This window comes from Mytilus galloprovincialis, chromosome 2 (genome assembly GCF_965363235.1).
Source record: "Mytilus galloprovincialis chromosome 2, xbMytGall1.hap1.1, whole genome shotgun sequence".
In the NCBI taxonomy this organism is placed as follows: domain Eukaryota; kingdom Metazoa; phylum Mollusca; class Bivalvia; order Mytilida; family Mytilidae; genus Mytilus; species Mytilus galloprovincialis.
The window spans coordinates 13887392-13904958 of record NC_134839.1 but is presented as its reverse complement, the minus strand read 5'-3'; the positions used below and the strand labels follow the sequence as shown (position 1 = coordinate 13904958).

The 17567-nt window shown below is 28.7% G+C and overlaps 1 protein-coding gene across 1 annotated transcript in view; it reads right to left on the bottom strand.

The window, feature by feature from the left end:
• LOC143062956 (contactin-like) overlaps nt 1-17567 on the bottom strand; it is a 73936-nt gene that overhangs the window by 2533 nt on the left and 53836 nt on the right. The window contains exons 14-25 of the mRNA XM_076234814.1: nt 15367-15690; nt 14597-14769; nt 12944-13064; nt 11810-11986; nt 10788-10937; nt 9736-9836; nt 9000-9083; nt 7896-8064; nt 7421-7542; nt 6419-6629; nt 1994-2109; nt 305-482 (exon numbers count right to left, since the gene is read on the bottom strand). Coding sequence (XP_076090929.1) covers nt 305-482; nt 1994-2109; nt 6419-6629; nt 7421-7542; nt 7896-8064; nt 9000-9083; nt 9736-9836; nt 10788-10937; nt 11810-11986; nt 12944-13064; nt 14597-14769; nt 15367-15690 — 1926 coding nt within the window. The remainder of the gene's footprint in view (nt 1-304; nt 483-1993; nt 2110-6418; nt 6630-7420; nt 7543-7895; nt 8065-8999; nt 9084-9735; nt 9837-10787; nt 10938-11809; nt 11987-12943; nt 13065-14596; nt 14770-15366; nt 15691-17567) is intronic.

Here is a 17567-nt window from a genome sequence, read left to right as displayed (position 1 = left end):
AAAATAAACAGTTGGGGATTTTAAATATCTAATTCGTATATAACATACCTATAGCAAAATAAACAGTTGGGGATTTTAAATATCTAATTCGTATATAACATGCCTATAGCAAAAAAAACAGTTAATACTGTCTCTTTGACCCATTTCTTTTCTCAATTTTAGTTGAAGATTTTTGAAAATTTTATTTGTAAATATCATACCTTTGGCTAAATAAACAGTTTATACTGTCTCTATGACACATTTCCCATTTCCATTCTCAATTCTAGTTCAAGATTTTTTAATATTTAATTTGTAAAAATCCTACCTATAGCAAAATAAACAGTTGGAGATTTTTGTCCATCTCCTGCATCACTGAAAGCTGATATCCTGATAGAATACACCACACCAGCTTCTAAGTTTGATAATTTCCATTCTGTTGGCATAAAATCAGCCATGTATTCAAATGCTGATCTGAAATTTTCGTTTGACGGCCACAGGAAAATCTGCAATAAAGGAAAAGATAATAAAATTATATATATATATATATTTATCGGTTATTCGTATATTTTCCCTTTGATCTTATTGTCTAATATTTTCAAGTATCAACGTACTGGTTGTATCACTTAAAATATTAGGCAATACATTGTGTGACGTCATAATTACGGATAAACAGAATAATGGGTAGTTTCGTTTTTGATTCTGACTATATCATGTGGAATATCTTAACTAGCCCCAACGGGCTCGTCTAGATATTCCACATGATATAGTCAGTATCAAAAAGACACTACCTATTATTCTATATATATAGGTGACTTTCAAATTTGTACATTTTCCAGTACATATCCTCTGTCACAATGCTTATGTTATTACGTCACAGTAGAATTCGATTGTTCAATGATGTGATGTCATTTAAGCCAATTGACATAAAATACAACTTGGAATTGGTCTGTACTATATTAAACATCAATTGGCTAGTTCACTGAAATTTTAACTAAATCGTAATTGATGCGCATGCATGCTTAAACTTTTTTCCCTACACAGGATTTTCATCTGACATACTTAAGGAAAAGCATTGGTTGTTAAAACTTAACAAAACACCCCATAATACAAATATATGCATAATAAAAAATTATATTATGCAGGAAAAAAATTCCATACCCAAATATCAGAGAAAAAATTTCAGAAAAAAATAACACATGTAATAGTTTCGGGCTGTTTTGATGATTTGATAATCTTTGGTCATTTTTTTCATATTGTTCAACAAAGAAAGACTTAATTGATGAACATTTAAATATTTTCTGTTATGATATTTTATAAAATACCACAAAATTGAAAACAAGGAATTAACTGGCACATCATATGAGCCCATAAAGTACATACAGGTATACAGTATACCTTCTAAAGAAAACTCCTGAAGGATGGAGCAGAAAAGGTTTGACCTCAGTCATCCTTGAAGGTTTGTTAGCACTTATCCATGAGCAAGACCTACTTAAGACCCAACTGGTCAAGAGAAGATTTTGAGAAGTTAATGAGAGATGGACTACAAATGGCAGGGGTGGCAATAATTATAATGCTCAAATTGGTTCTTTGTTCAAGCTGAGACAAAAGGTAAATTTCAAACAGAACTCAGACAGCCCTAAATCCAACCCTTCCCCACTTACCACATCTTTACATTTATTAGTAGAAGAGCCCAAACTTTCAATACTGTATTTAGAAATTATTGTGATTTTGTCATTTTAGACTGAAATGCGATTTCAATTTTTACGATATTGAGAAAAATCCTGTTTAAATCATATAAAAAATTTTAAAAGCGAGTTTAAATCATTATTATTATAATCCTGTCGCATTTTTTCTCAATAATAAAAATATCGCAATAACTTCTGAATTTACAGTGTACACCAGCTGATTTGTTTGAGCTTTTCATTTTGCCATTTGATACGGAACTTTCCATTTTTAATTGTCCTCAGAAGTCTATATTTTTTAGATTTTACTTTTTATATACTAGCTGATTTACCTTGTAACCTACGATTGTTGCTTCATCGGTTGATATTAGTACACCTCTCCATGTGATTTTAACAGAGGTTGAGTCAATAGGATGCACCCTTACTTCTGTTGGATAAAGAATAGTAGCTGAAAAAGAAATGTTGAATCATTTAAAACTATAAAATCGCAATAATCAATTTCAAATACTAAAGACTTGCAGGTCTGCACATATGAAAGTTCTAGAATAATAAAAATGCATCAAATTTTTGAACCCATTTAGAAAATAAAAGATTTTCAAAATGCCAGCAAATTGGGATTTTTACTTGCCTTTATTTTCAAAGCAATAAAGGACCATAACTCCTTAAAATTTGAGTCCTTTGTCAATTTGTCATCAGGAACAATTTTGCTTAAAAAAGTATTGAATAGTTCTGAAGTTATTGCATGCACATTTTACTTTCCTGAAGTTATGCATAAACATTTTAACTTTACTGAAATTATTGCATAAACATTTAACTTTATTAAAATTATTGCATAAAAAATTAACTTTACTGAAGTAATTGTATAAACATTTTACTTTACTGAAGTTGATTATTGCATTAACATTTTACTTTACTGAAATTATTGCATAAACAATTTACTTTACTAAAATTATTGCATAAACATTTTAACTTTACTTATTGCATTAACATTTTACTTTACTGAAATTATTGCATAAACATTTTACTTTACTAAAATTATTGCATAAACATTTTAACTTTACTGAAGTTATTGTATAAACATTTTACTTTACTGAAGTTAATTATTGCATTAACATTTTACTTTACTGAAATAATTGCATAAACATTTTACTTTACTAAAGTTGATTATTGCATTAACATTTTACTTTACTGAAATTATTGCATAAATATTTTACTTTACTAAAATTATTGCATAAACATTTTACTTTACTGAAGTTATTGTATAAACCTTTTACTTTACTGAAGTTAATTATTGCATTAACATTTTACTTTACTGAAATTATTGCATAAACATTTTACTTTACTAAAATTATTGCATAAACATTTAACTTTACTAAAGTTATTGTATAAACATTTTACTTTACTTAAATTATTGCATAAACATTTAACTTTACTGAAGTTATTGTATAAACATTTTACTTTACTGAAGTTAATTATTGCATTAACATTTTACTTTACTGAAATTATTGCATAAACATTTTCCTTTACTAAAGTTGATTATTGCATTAACATTTTACTTTACTGAAATTATTGCATAAACATTTTACTTGACTGAAATTATTGCATTAACATTTTACTTTACTAAAATTATTGCATAAACATTTAACTTTACTGAAGTTATTGTATAAACATTTTACTTTACTGAAGTTGATTATTGCATTAACATTTTACTTTACTGAAATTATTGCATAAACAATTTACTTTACTAAAATTATTGCATAAACATTTAACTTTACTGAAGTTAATATATAAACATTTTACTTTACTGAAGTTGATTATTGCATTAACATTTTACTTTACTGAAATTATTGCATAAACATTTTACTTTACCAAAATTATTGCATAAACATTTTACTTTACTAAAGTTGATTATTGCATTAACATTTTACTTAACTGAAATTATTGCATAAACATTTTACTTTACTGAAATTATTGCATAAACATTTTACTTTACTGAAGTTAATTATTGCATTAACATTTTACTTTACTGAAGTTATTGTACAAACATTTTACTTTACTGAAGTTAATTATTGCATTAACATTTTACTTTACTGAAATTATTGCATAAACATTTTACTTTACTAAAGTTGATTATTGCATTAACATTTTACTTTACTGAAATTATTGCATAAACAATTTACTTTACTAAAATTATTGCATAAACATTTTAACTTTACTTATTGCATTAACATTTTACTTTACTGAAATTATTGCATAAACATTTTACTTTACTAAAATTATTGCATAAACATTTTAACTTTACTGAAGTTATTGTATAAACATTTTACTTTACTGAAGTTAATTATTGCATTAACATTTTACTTTACTGAAATTATTGCATAAACATTTTACTTTACTAAAGTTGATTATTGCATTAACATTTTACTTTACTGAAATTATTGCATAAACAATTTACTTTACTAAAATTATTGCATAAACATTTTAACTTTACTTATTGCATTAACATTTTACTTTACTGAAATTATTGCATAAACATTTTACTTTACTAAAATTATTGCATAAACATTTTAACTTTACTGAAGTTATTGTATAAACATTTTACTTTACTGAAGTTAATTATTGCATTAACATTTTACTTTACTGAAATTATTGCATAAACATTTTACTTTACTAAAGTTGATTATTGCATTAACATTTTACTTTACTGAAATTATTGCATAAACATTTTACTTTACTAAAATTATTGCATAAACATTTAACTTTACTGAAGTTATTGTATAAACCTTTTACTTTACTGAAGTTAATTATTGCATTAACATTTTACTTTACTGAAATTATTGCATAAACATTTTACTTTACTAAAATTATTGCATAAACATTTAACTTTACTAAAGTTATTGTATAAACATTTTACTTTACTTAAATTATTGCATAAACATTTAACTTTACTGAAGTTATTGTATAAACATTTTACTTTACTGAAGTTAATTATTGCATTAACATTTTACTTTACTGAAATTATTGCATAAACATTTTACTTTACTAAAGTTGATTATTGCATTAACATTTTACTTTACCAAAATTATTGCATAAACATTTTACTTTACTGAAGTTATTGTATAAACATTTTACTTTACTGAAGTTAATTATTCATTAACATTTTACTTTACTGAAATTATTGTATAAACATTTTACTTGACTGAAGTTGATTATTGCATTAACATTTTACTTTACTAAAGTTGATTATTGCATTAATATTTTACTTTACTGAAATTATTGCATAAACATTTTACTTTACTGAAATTATTGCATAAACATTTTACTTTACCAAAATTATTGCATAAACATTTTACTTTACTGAAGTTATTGTATAAACATTTTACTTTACTGAAGTTAATTATTCATTAACATTTTACTTTACTGAAATTATTGTATAAACATTTTACTTGACTGAAGTTGATTATTGCATTAACATTTTACTTCTGAAATTATTGCATTAACATTTTACTTTACTGAAATTATTGCATAACATTTTACTTTACTGAAATTATTGCATAAACATTTTACTTGACTGAAATTATTGCATTAACATTTTACTTTACTGAAATGATTGCATAACATTTTACTTTACTAAAATTATTGCATAAACATTTAACTTTACTGAAGTTATTGTATAAACATTTTACTTTACTGAAGTTAATTATTGCATAAACATTTTACTTTACTGAAGTTAATTATTCATTAACATTTTACTTGACTGAAATTATTGCATAAAGATTTTACTTGACTGAAGTTGATTATTGCATTAACATTTTACTTGACTGAAATTATTGCATTAACATTTTACTTTACTGAAATTATTGCATAAACATTTTACTTGACTGAAATTATTGCATTAACATTTTACTTGACTGAAATTATTGCATAACATTTTACTTTACTAAAATTATTGCATAAACATTTAACTTTACTGAAGTTATTGTATAAACATTTTATTTTACTGAAGTTGATTACTGCATTAACATTTTACTTTACTGAAATTATTGCATAAACATTTTACTTTATTGAAGTTGATTATTGCATTAACATTTTACTTTACTGAAATTATTGCATAAACATTTAACTTTACTGAAGTTATGCATAAACATTTTAACTTTACTGAAATTATTGCATAAACATTCAACTTTATTAAAATTATTGCATAAAAAATTAACTTTACTGAAGTAATTGTATAAACATTTTACTTTACTGAAGTTGATTATTGCATTAACATTTTACTTTACTGAAATTTTGCATAAACATTTTACTTTACTGAAGTTGATTATTGCATTAACATTTTACTTTACTGAAATTATTGTATAAACATTTTACTTTACTGAAGTTATTGCATTAACATTTTACTTTACTGAAATTATTGCATTAACAATTTACTTTACTGAAATTATTGCATTAACATTTTACTTTACTGAAGTGAAGGCATCAAACATAAACCACAGTGACCCAAGTATATAAAAAAAAATTGTCTTTGCATGATGATTGTAGTAGTAAAATATATTTTTGGCTTATTTTAAATACTGTGGATACATTTATTTTCATGTAATGAGACTTCATAGAACTATAGAAACTTTGTATATATTTGTTTTTCCTTTAAAATTTAATTTCGTGGTTCACCTGTACCAACTAAATTCACCAAAATAGTGGTCTCCAATGAATAATGATAAACTTTTCTTCCAATATTTTGCTTAATCGGTTCTTACCATCACTTGCAGTTTTACAAGGATAAGAATCTGATTTAGGTCCAAGTCCAGCTGTGTTGAAGACTTGCACATCAAATATAGAAAATGCATTTGGTGTAATTCCAATGACAATACCATGAGTTGGCACATTATCATCCTTTGCACTGAATCTTATAAACTGTTTATAAATAGGCAGGGTTTCCCCTCCAGATGGCCTGGCCCAATAGTTGACCTAGAAAAAAGATATGGTCTATTCAGTAAAAGACATGATATTATCTATATATATAGTGTTTATAATTAACAATCTAATCTTTAAACACTGTAAATTCAAAAAATATTGCGAAAAATGCACCCCAGTTATAATCGAAATAATTTAAACTTTCATTTTGAAATTTTTTAAATGAATTGAACAGGATTTTTCTCAATATCGCAAAAAAATAAAATTGCATTTTAGTCTAAAAAGACAAAATCGCAATAATAAATGCATGCAATAATTTCGGAATTTATAGTAGGTAATCAATTAGGGTGCCCCTACACACAGAAATTGGTCCTAGTTTCTCCAACTGTGTATATGACTCTTCTGCATCGGGTAACTGTTAGACTGAACAAAATGTAAAAATATTCAGCCATGATGGTTTGTGTGGAGTTTACAGAATACATAATATCTGACCAATAACACAGAAAATAGACAAAAAATTATGATATTGAGAAACCACTCATTTACATGATAAATTGTTTGCGGCAGATGTTTGTAGGAGGCTGATTATTTCAGTAAGATTTTTTATTTTCTAGGAATTTTCAGTGTAGAATAAGGGCTATAAAGTACTAATATATAGTACTGGCACATTTTTAATTTAAAATCAGAATATGAAACAATTGTTATACTTTGATGCCAATCAATGAGAGTAAATCAAATTTCTATGTTAATGAGGATGAAATGATTAGGATATAAAACAAGAAGAAATTCATATTTTTGAGACCCATACATTACCACTCAGTCTGCTTAATAACCTGAATTCTCACCTGAAAACCTGCAATTTTGCCTTTAATATTCTGTCTGGTATTTTCAATAGGTGTCCAATAGACATCCATGGCTGTTGAATTAATAGCCGAACAACCTTGAATCTTTGGTGCTGGAATAGGCACTGTAAATAAAGGACATTACAAATAAATATCCTGAATACAAAATACAAGGTTGTAGATGGGGTTCACAGATAAAAGAATAATGGGTAAAAATACAGAATTTTTAAGAAAAAAAAAATAGAAAAAAAATAAAAAAATAGGGGCAAATGAAAAAAAGCAAGAAATAAACAATAGAAATTATAGGCAAGAAATAAAGAAAATAAACAAATACACAAGAATTAAAGAATACAGAAAAGTGGTACAAAGATCAACATGAAAGAAATTTTTGATAGTTCGTTCATCGTGAAATGGCAATTTTATTTCATGTTTTTCCATGCAGATACCCCCTTTATGCCCCTCTTTTATAGTAACTTACTTCCTTCGGCTGAATAAATGATCCTTGTAGTAGAATTCTGTCCATTTCCATATGCATTACGGGCCTGAATCATCACCTCATATGGCAGATAGAAATTATCTTTTCCAACAAGCTGGACATAATATAGTTGACCTATAGACAGGTCATCTTGTTTCGATTGTACATTGGTCTACAAAAAATTAAAATATCTTACATAATGAAATGATGTACATGAGATTAACTATAGAATATGTGAACGAGGGTAGTAATGCCTTTTACCGTAAGGCGTCAAACCGCCATTTTCGGCTACCGTTAACGTCAAATTGATTAGAATTTGACCGTGATTTGTCAAAATATCCTTATCATGATTCATCAGCGGCCTCAAATAATTATCGTTACCGTTATTTTTGGAAAAAAATCAACGTGATTCGTCAAAAGCAATCGATTTTTTAATTGTCTAAAAAAAGTGCATATTCTATCTTCATGAACCAAAAATTACAGTTAACATCATTTGGCAAGAATTTTTACCGTTATTCGTCATGAAGGTACCACCCTCATGAATAGAATTGGCCTAACAATGTACTGCATATAGCCAAAAAAAAACTGAGAACACAGAGGTATGTCTAGATTTTGTAATATTGTCAGTAAAATTCAAATGACAATTTCTAAACATTTAATCTATGCAAAACATTGAAAGTCAATGAACCATAACTGGATGTCCAAAAACTAGAGGATTTGAAAAATCTATTTCATCCTATTGATTTTCAGTAAAACTGAGACCATGGCCATCAAGATATTGTTGCCATGAAAACTGACATAAAACTTTTCTACATCCTGATTCCTTTTCTAGATTTATTGTGTTGACATTTCACTGTCTATATGATGCAAGGCCCACTTTGTATGGTTCAATTTTGTCAAAATAAGCTAAGAAAAATTGATGATGAATTATTCCATGGCAAGTGAATAATTCGACCTCATTGAATCCTTATTCATGGGACCATCAATTTAACCCATTAGCTATATAGCTAGATATAGATAACTCATGAATCAGTGTAAATGAATGCCCCGTTAATGCTACTTGCAATAAGATAAAAATAATTTTTTACATATAATGATAAAACTTACTGCAATCCAAACTTGTGTGCTATCTGTTCTCCAATACAATCTGTAGTATAATCCAGTTCCTCCATGGTATTTCTTTGGTAATGGCTGCAGATAGAAAATAAATAAATTGTGCCATTATATATCACTGTTGTTTGACAGTTTTAATAAATTTACTCGTAGCTCCACCATTCTAAGAAAAATCTTTGGATGCATACATTGTTTTTATTATTGATTGGTTCAATAGATTTCATTTTTACTAAATACTGTAAATTCAGAAATTATTATAATGCTAAAAATAAGACAGTATCAGCTTTGCAATAATAGAAAATTAGACATTCATATTTTCAGCAGTGATTTTCTTTCACAAATGTTTGCAACCAAATAAATCAGATCTCACATTTAACAATAAAAAATTCACATCTTAATTAACAGTAAGGAGTGTAATTTAGTCAAAGAGTGCTAAGTTTAGTCAAAGAGTGCTAAGTTTAGTCAGAGTGCTAAGTTTAGTCAAAGAGTGCTAAGTTTAGTTTGGATTGATTGATTGTCTGGTGATTAACTCTAATTTATCATTTTTTGCAGTCATGTTTTATTGGTGCAGGAAGCCAGAGTGGTCAAAGAGATCCATCTAATTTAAGTATGGTAAGAAACTTTTTTATCATACTTATAACCTTTCCATAAACAATGAGCTTTATATTTTCAGAAGTTAATAATTTTAAAGAGATGATTTCAAACTCCAACTTCGTATTTAAATACTTACATTCCATTTGATGGTCAGATCACCAACGCTACCCCCTCCTCCAGTTATATTCATGAAATCAGGATTCACTAACGGAGCAGCCATTAGAGTCTGGTAATACGCTGAAAGTAATATTTTACACTTCTGTAATGGATTTGTAATATCATAAACGTAAATGTTCCCTTGAATAAATTGTTAAACAAGATGCTATGCCTGCCTCACTCTCTTCAAACAGAATTTTTACAATGAAGAATGTACATAGTATGATTTAGTACAGAAGTATTATTCTTCCGTAAATTGAATTTGCTTTATGTACTTGAACAATACACAATTCTTAATCTGAGTAGTTCAGACATAAAATATATGCCAAAGTGGCAGATTCTTTGCAAAACCTTTGGTTTTCTTGCAGAATTTTTAATCTGAAGTGTTCAGTCATAAAATATACCGGAGGGTACAACAAAGTAGCCAGATTCTTTGCAAAACCTTTGATTTTCTAAAGTAGCCAGATTCTTTGCAAAACCTATTATTTTCTTGCAAAAGGTGAGGGTATTGATAAAATATATAATTCCTTCATATATTGTAGTGACTATATTTATACAGTCATATGATTTTTAATCTGAGTCATTCACTCCTATAATATAGCTCAAAGTGCCCAATATTTGCATAAACCTCTGTTACTGTTCATTTTGTGAGAGTATTTATGTACATCTGGATGTTAAACAAATATCTTACTCGAAATTTCTATTTCTTCTCTGAAAATTTGGGAGATAAATATCATTAAGGAGCTAAATCATGCATAAGAAGCAATTCCAAATAGCTAAAATACGAGAAAAAATGTGTAAATATAATTTAAAATAATTCTTATTATTTCCCTAAGGCATGGAATTTTTTGTTATCCTCGTCTTTTCTCAAAGGCATGAAAAAAAAAAATTTCCTCAACTAATGGGTTTTCGTGCTATTAAGAATGTATTGAGATGTCACAATTTCCCATAGAAAAGGAAGGCATAGTACAAATTCAAATGACGTAGGAAAACATACGATCTGACCATAAATTTCATCTTTGGAAAACTTACCAGATTCTAAACTGAATTCACTCCATCCCTTGATATTTTTGGCTCTTATTTTAAACCTGTAATTATTGCCAGGCAGGAGTCCTTTTAGTTCATATGTTCTTTTCTTTGTATCAAGTCCACCAACAACTAATGTATCAGCATGAAGTATCTCTACAATACATATAAGTTAACAGTTAAAACTTTTTTCCAAATTTTCTTGCTATTTCCACATTTCTTGATTCGAATGAACTTTTTCTCATCTGTTGATAAAACTTTAATCTCTGCAAATGATTGATTGAAATTCAACTGAAGTCAAATTTTCTTGATTTCTTCTGAATTTTTTACTATCGTGATATTATGAAATAAGGTGACCATGTCTGATTATGTCACAAATAAAGAATGCAATTTTTTGCAAATCTTTAAAAAGGAGGATAAAATGTGTTTAGATTATGTCTAAGTATCATTCCACCATTATATCACATGTATCACGATATTTGTCCACTCTCAACAGTAAAACTTTAAATATTTAATTGTCTTGAGATGAGAAATATCATAACAAGTACACTAAAGGCAATGGTGAATATACGTATCCAACTACCCGGTACACAGTGAATTCATTGTTATTTGAGATAAACCAATATTTGTGAATGTTCAACAAAAATTTAAATCTATATACAAATTTTCTATAGGTATAAATATGCCAACTTGTGCAAAACCACAAATTAAAATATCCTTGAAATTCCAATGAAAATTGGTATCTATGAAAATCAATAATTCCACAGTATAGTTTTCACACTCAAACAAAAAAGAAAATACTGCTATAACTAAAAGTATAAACAGACCTTTTAAGTTGAACTGAAAGCATATTAAGATGAACTGACCACATATCAAGATGAACTGACCACATATCAAGATGAACTGACCACAAATCAAGATCAGCTGACCACATATTAAGATCAACAGACCATCTGAAATTAGTATGTAGCCATTTTTTGGCAGAAATTAGCATGAAAACCATTACTACATCTCTGATTTAAACTTACTGTTTATGCCTGTTGTAGCTGAGTACCACTGTCCTGGCTCAGAGTCAACATTATATATCACCTCATACTCCAAAATTGCAGATCCACGGTCTTTGCCAGTAGTCCAATAAAAAATGATACTATTTGTGGTGACCCTTCCGCTGTCTCCATACAGTCCTGATGGAGCCTCTGGTACACCTAATAAATGAAAAAATTATAAATTAATCCGTTAAAAATATTATTGAAACTCCAAACAGTCTAAAAGAGATCTCTCTTTAAGATGGTACCAAACACCTTAACTAAAATTATTGGGACTCGTTTAATTTTCATAAATTTTTTAAAAATATTTATTTTGACCCTTTGACAAAAACATAAAAATTTCAAAAAATCTGAACCCCACACTTTATTGGAAAAATGACATATTTTTACGGGGTGTAGGGTACTACCTTTGGTAGAACCCTACAGAGAGACAAATGTAAGACGTTTTTAATCTAAAGACAGAGAAAGTGAAATGGGTTGAATTTGGCGCTCAAAGTTGTGAGAGTAACATCATAGACGGTGTGACGTCAACGCGGGTCATTTACATAGCTAGGTCAGAAGTCCCATTCATTGACAATGTGACAAAATAGTGATGCATTTACTAAAATGAGTGCAAATAATCGACATAATAAGATAAAATCTTTAGTGGATTAAGTATTTAATTATACAGACATCATGGATAATCTACAGAATTCGATATTTCATGAGGAACAACCATGAAACTAAGGAAAACGTGCATGATTTTCCCCCCGATGTAATGGGTAGCAACGTCTGGGGATATGGGTTAGCAACACTCAGGGGCTATGGGTTTTGTAACGACGTGCGTTAAATCAAAATCCTAGAAATATACTAAGCCGGGGATAAGTACTGATTATCAGGTTGTCTGCATGTTGATATTGTAAAATATCAGCTGTGAGTCACAATATGAAGTTTTTTGTAGAGTTAGCACAGCGAACGAGGTCAAAAAGCCTTCATATTGTGTTGAGCAGCAGATTTTTTACAACATCAATATGCAGATAACTGATAATCGATTTATCGGGCTACATTTAGACGACCGATAATGTACAGGAATCCACCATACCATAATATACAAGTTTTCCTGTCAAATGAACCTACCTTGAACTTCCACTATCCCTGCAGCACTGACTGAGTTGAGTGGTGTTAGTGCTGTACATTCATACTCCCCTTCGTGATAGTATTGTAATGGTTTGATGTATAATCCAACCGGATTGAAAGACTGAAAATTAAAAATATATACATTAGTTTTTTTTCACAATTAATGTTAATATAAAAATAAACATGATCAACAAAATGTACTATGAGCTTTTTTAAATTCAGAAATTATTGCATGCATTTATTATTGCAATTTTGAAGAATTGACTGAAATGTAAACTTAACTACCAGTATTGTGATTTCTGAAAAATGTGCATACGGAGATATGTCTATTGACATCAGATATCAGAATGCCAGTTCATATTATTGCGACCCTCACTTAGTCGCACAATTCCCATTAATAAAAACCTTGCAATAATTTCTGAGTTTACAATAATCCCTTTGTTAAAATATAAGATATGAAGTTGAACATTAGAGGAAATGAAAATGTGTAACATGGTATAACCAGATGACTCTTGTTGACATAGATAAAGAAACTACAAATTGTAGTTGCTGAGAAAACTGTGACAAACAATTTCATATATGTGTGCATGACTTATTATATAAATTGTTTATTCAAGTGTGAGGGTAAAGAGGCTCATTTTGAAGGGGACTGGGTGTGGTGTCCCTCTATTTTGGGTTAGCAAGATCACTGAAATATCTATTTTTATGGCAAAAAGGAAGTAAATTATGAAGTACATGCAACTGAAAAGGTGTCACAAGTATGGTTTTAAATCATTATGAAGCTAATTGTGGTGCCATATTTCAAGAAACAATGAGACACAAAATATACATTTTACAAATTTTTTTTTATGCTAAATACAGGATTTATGTTATCTAATATATAACGTAACGGTACCCAAATTGCAACGAGTACCCAAATTGCACCTATTTAGCAAAAATAGCAGCAGAAATCTTACAAGATCTCCTAGAGACTAAACAATTTGTATTTTTATGTTTTGATACTATACATGTCTTTCAAAAAAGGTAAATATATTTAGATATACACAAAACGTTCACAGTATTTATCAACAGATGAAGTGTTTACTGAAAAAGCAAAATGTACTGAAACGTCGCCATGCGACGTCATCAAAACGTCATCTTTTTAAAATTAGAAAATACAATATGTTTCAAGTATTCATTTCTTAAAAAAAGAAGAGTAAGCATGGACAAATATCCAATTGTTCAAAATATTTGAAAAAAATAAACAAAAGCTCTGTTATTCGACTTTTGACGATGCGAATTTAAGTATGGATGCAATTTGGGTACTCCTCATTACAGAATCATTGATGGTTTGGAGGTTAGTTCAGACCTATGTTTCTACGATTCCATATAAATTGAAAATCAAATTGGTGTACCTATATAGTAAAGAAGGATATGGCTACAAAATAAACACAAATATGAAACTTTTGCCTTAATCATAAAAAAACGTAGTTGAAAAAACTGTCAAAATAGGTGCAATTTGGGTACCGTCACGTTAGTTACATATGATGTAAATAAAATAAGTTAAATAAAAAGAGGAATGAATGTAGTATTTTCACAAGCATATTAACATAAAATGCATGTGTAAATATAGCCCCTCATAACAATTCTTCCTAATCATTAACAGAAACATACTTGTGTAAAGAAATAAGACTCCTTTTCCATATCTATTCTTTTTCCATTGAATTTCCAAACATAAATAAGATCTAGAGCTGGATCATAAGAAGCTTCACAGTTTATAAACACAGTGTCATTCTGGACATAATCTCTATAAAAGTTGTTTGGTTTTCTGAATAATGTTGTTCCATCTGCAGATACAACATGACAAGCAATGATATGAAAATGTAATATTATCTCCCTTTAGCAATAAAATAAAAGTGTGATATTATCCCCTTTTAAAATTGTAAATGTTTCAATAAGTTTTCGTCTTAGTGTTATCACATTTTGATTAATTCAAAGAGAAAGACAATGCAATGATTTTAAATTCTTTAAAATAAATTATACTATATTTAAATTCATTCTTAGACTAATTATGTAATTTTTAATATTTAATAAAATATATATTTTGAAAATATTCACTGAACAGTCTGAATGAAATGATTCATGATTTCCATAATAATTGTTCAATTTTTTATTTCTTTTTTCTTTTTGTGCAAAACTTGCAATAGGGAATTTAATATATTTAAATTATTGTTTTAATCTAACCATGTTTTAAACGTTTAAACTACTAGCCAAATCTTCAGTTTCTTTTTTATCCTTCTAACCTAAACATTGGCTGACATGTTTAAAAAAATTAGTTCCTTTTTTGATATCATTATTTGATGCTAGCTAAAAAAAAAAGCTTCTGAATTGTTTATTGTAATTTAACGGGTAAATCAATTTTTCATTAGACATTCAATACTTGCCTTGTACTGAAAGTTGACAAGCACTTTGGTCCTCGCCATAATCATTTGTAGCAATGCAGATAAAAGTCCCTTCATCTTCATTCCCTATATTTGTAATAACTAGGTCACCATTCAGGTTCATTCTATAATGAACGGTGTTATCTACAATTGGCCCTGTAATCACTTGCACAGACAAGTCTTGTAAGTTTCCAAATCTATCTTGCCTGGCCCATCTAATAGAAGGCCTTGGTGAAGCTTCAGGATGGCATGGTATTGAAATATTTCCACGAATAGCACCAGCTAAACTTTGTGGTAGAGGATTCTTTGTGAAGGAAGGAGGAAATGCTGAAATATAAAATCATTCATTTATGGTGGTACCTAACACTACAGGGAGATAACTCTGTAAAATCAGCTAAACGTTTTAATAACATTGTATTTTTGAGGATATATTAAGCTTCCCAATGATCAAAATAAGTTTTTGTCAAACTGCTATCTATCCAACCATTTTTTTCTGAGAAATTGATTGGTTCAAGTTTTCTGAAATTTTTATATTTTTTTCAAAGGGTCAAAGTAAATATTTTGTCAAATTTTTATGAAAATTAAACGAGCCAAATTAATTTTAGTCAAGGTGTTGGGTACCACCTTAACTTAAGTATTTAATTTCATGCATCAGGCTTAATATCCTAAAAACAAAGAGATGAGGAAAACTGATCTATTATTTGCCTTTTCTTGGATAGGAGGAGTAATATTCAAATATTGAACAGTTTTCAGTTTATCCTGGTATCCATTATTTGCATTATGTACTGGTTCATGTTGAAGTTCATGACAATAGAAGTTAAATGTTTCCAATTTTTATTCCTATATGCCCCACAGATGATAGGAAATCAATTTTGCTGCTCATCAGCCATCTGTTTGCAATGTCTATGACAATCTCTGTATTCAAAATTTGCTGAATTCAATTTGGCACAATGTAGACACTTTAGGTTGTATTGCTGTAAATATTGACAATGCAATTTCACATAGGAACTCCTTTTACGGTTAAAGCTGTACCACTTTTACTATGAAGTTTTGAAAAAAATCTTATCTGACAATTGAAAGTTCATATGCACTAAAAATTTTTTCAAAGGTCAAAATATAGGGCTGTGCGGCATATTTTCAACGTTTATATGCCCTGAACTTCTCCGAGTTTAAACTAACACTAACTTTCTTAACTACCCATACCTTGAATGAAAGGTTACCACAGATTTCAATGTAAACAATATGCACATGTTTATTTACTGGTAACATTCCCAAGTTATGTCTCTGTGAGATGGAACACAGAGAGCATAACTGGGAACCAGTATGTAAACAAAATTAATTTTCTATGAATATTCAAGATCTCCCCAAAAGAGGCGTGGTTTGAGAAACAGCTATATTTACAAAGTGCAACCTATAAGGTGGTACCTTATACCTCGACTAAAATTAATTCAGCTTGATAAATTTTCATAAAATTTTTAGAAAATCTTTACTTTGACCCTTGGACAAAAATAGCAAAATTTCAAAAAACTTGAACCAGACACATTATCTGAAAAAATTGGTGATATATAGCAGTTTGACAAACACTCATTTTAATCATTGAAATGCTTCATATTTTCATGACATGATAACGTGATTAAAACTTTCAGCTGATTTTACAGAGTTATCTCCCTGAAATGTTATGTAGAAACTTTAAATGACTTTAAATGTAGATGGAATATAAATATAAATTATGGACAAAAATAAATTGTGTGTCATAACCTGTGAATCCGTGAAACCTTCTAACTAACATCTTAGATCAAAGATAATCATACTGTAAGATAGGTATAGATTATCAGGTTTTCTACACATTGATATTGTGAAATATCAGCCTCGAGCCACAATGTGAACATTTTTGGCGAGTGAGCTTAGCGAACGAGCTAAAAAGTTTCACATTGTGTCGAGCGGCTGATATTTTACGATATCTATACGAAGAAAAACCGATTATCTTTTTATTGTTCTATTACAGGTCTTTTCTTTTTCCCTAAGACACTTTTACGCTTGACGAAAGCAAGCTTGAAAACGTCTCCTCTCTCATTGTGACGTCGCTGATAACTTCTCTTCTCACATTGTGACGTCCCTGATAATACCTGGTCTGGTTTTGAAGTCTTGATACAAGAATTATGGAGCGACAGAGCAGGGTGATATAGGGGTGGGGAAGGACAATA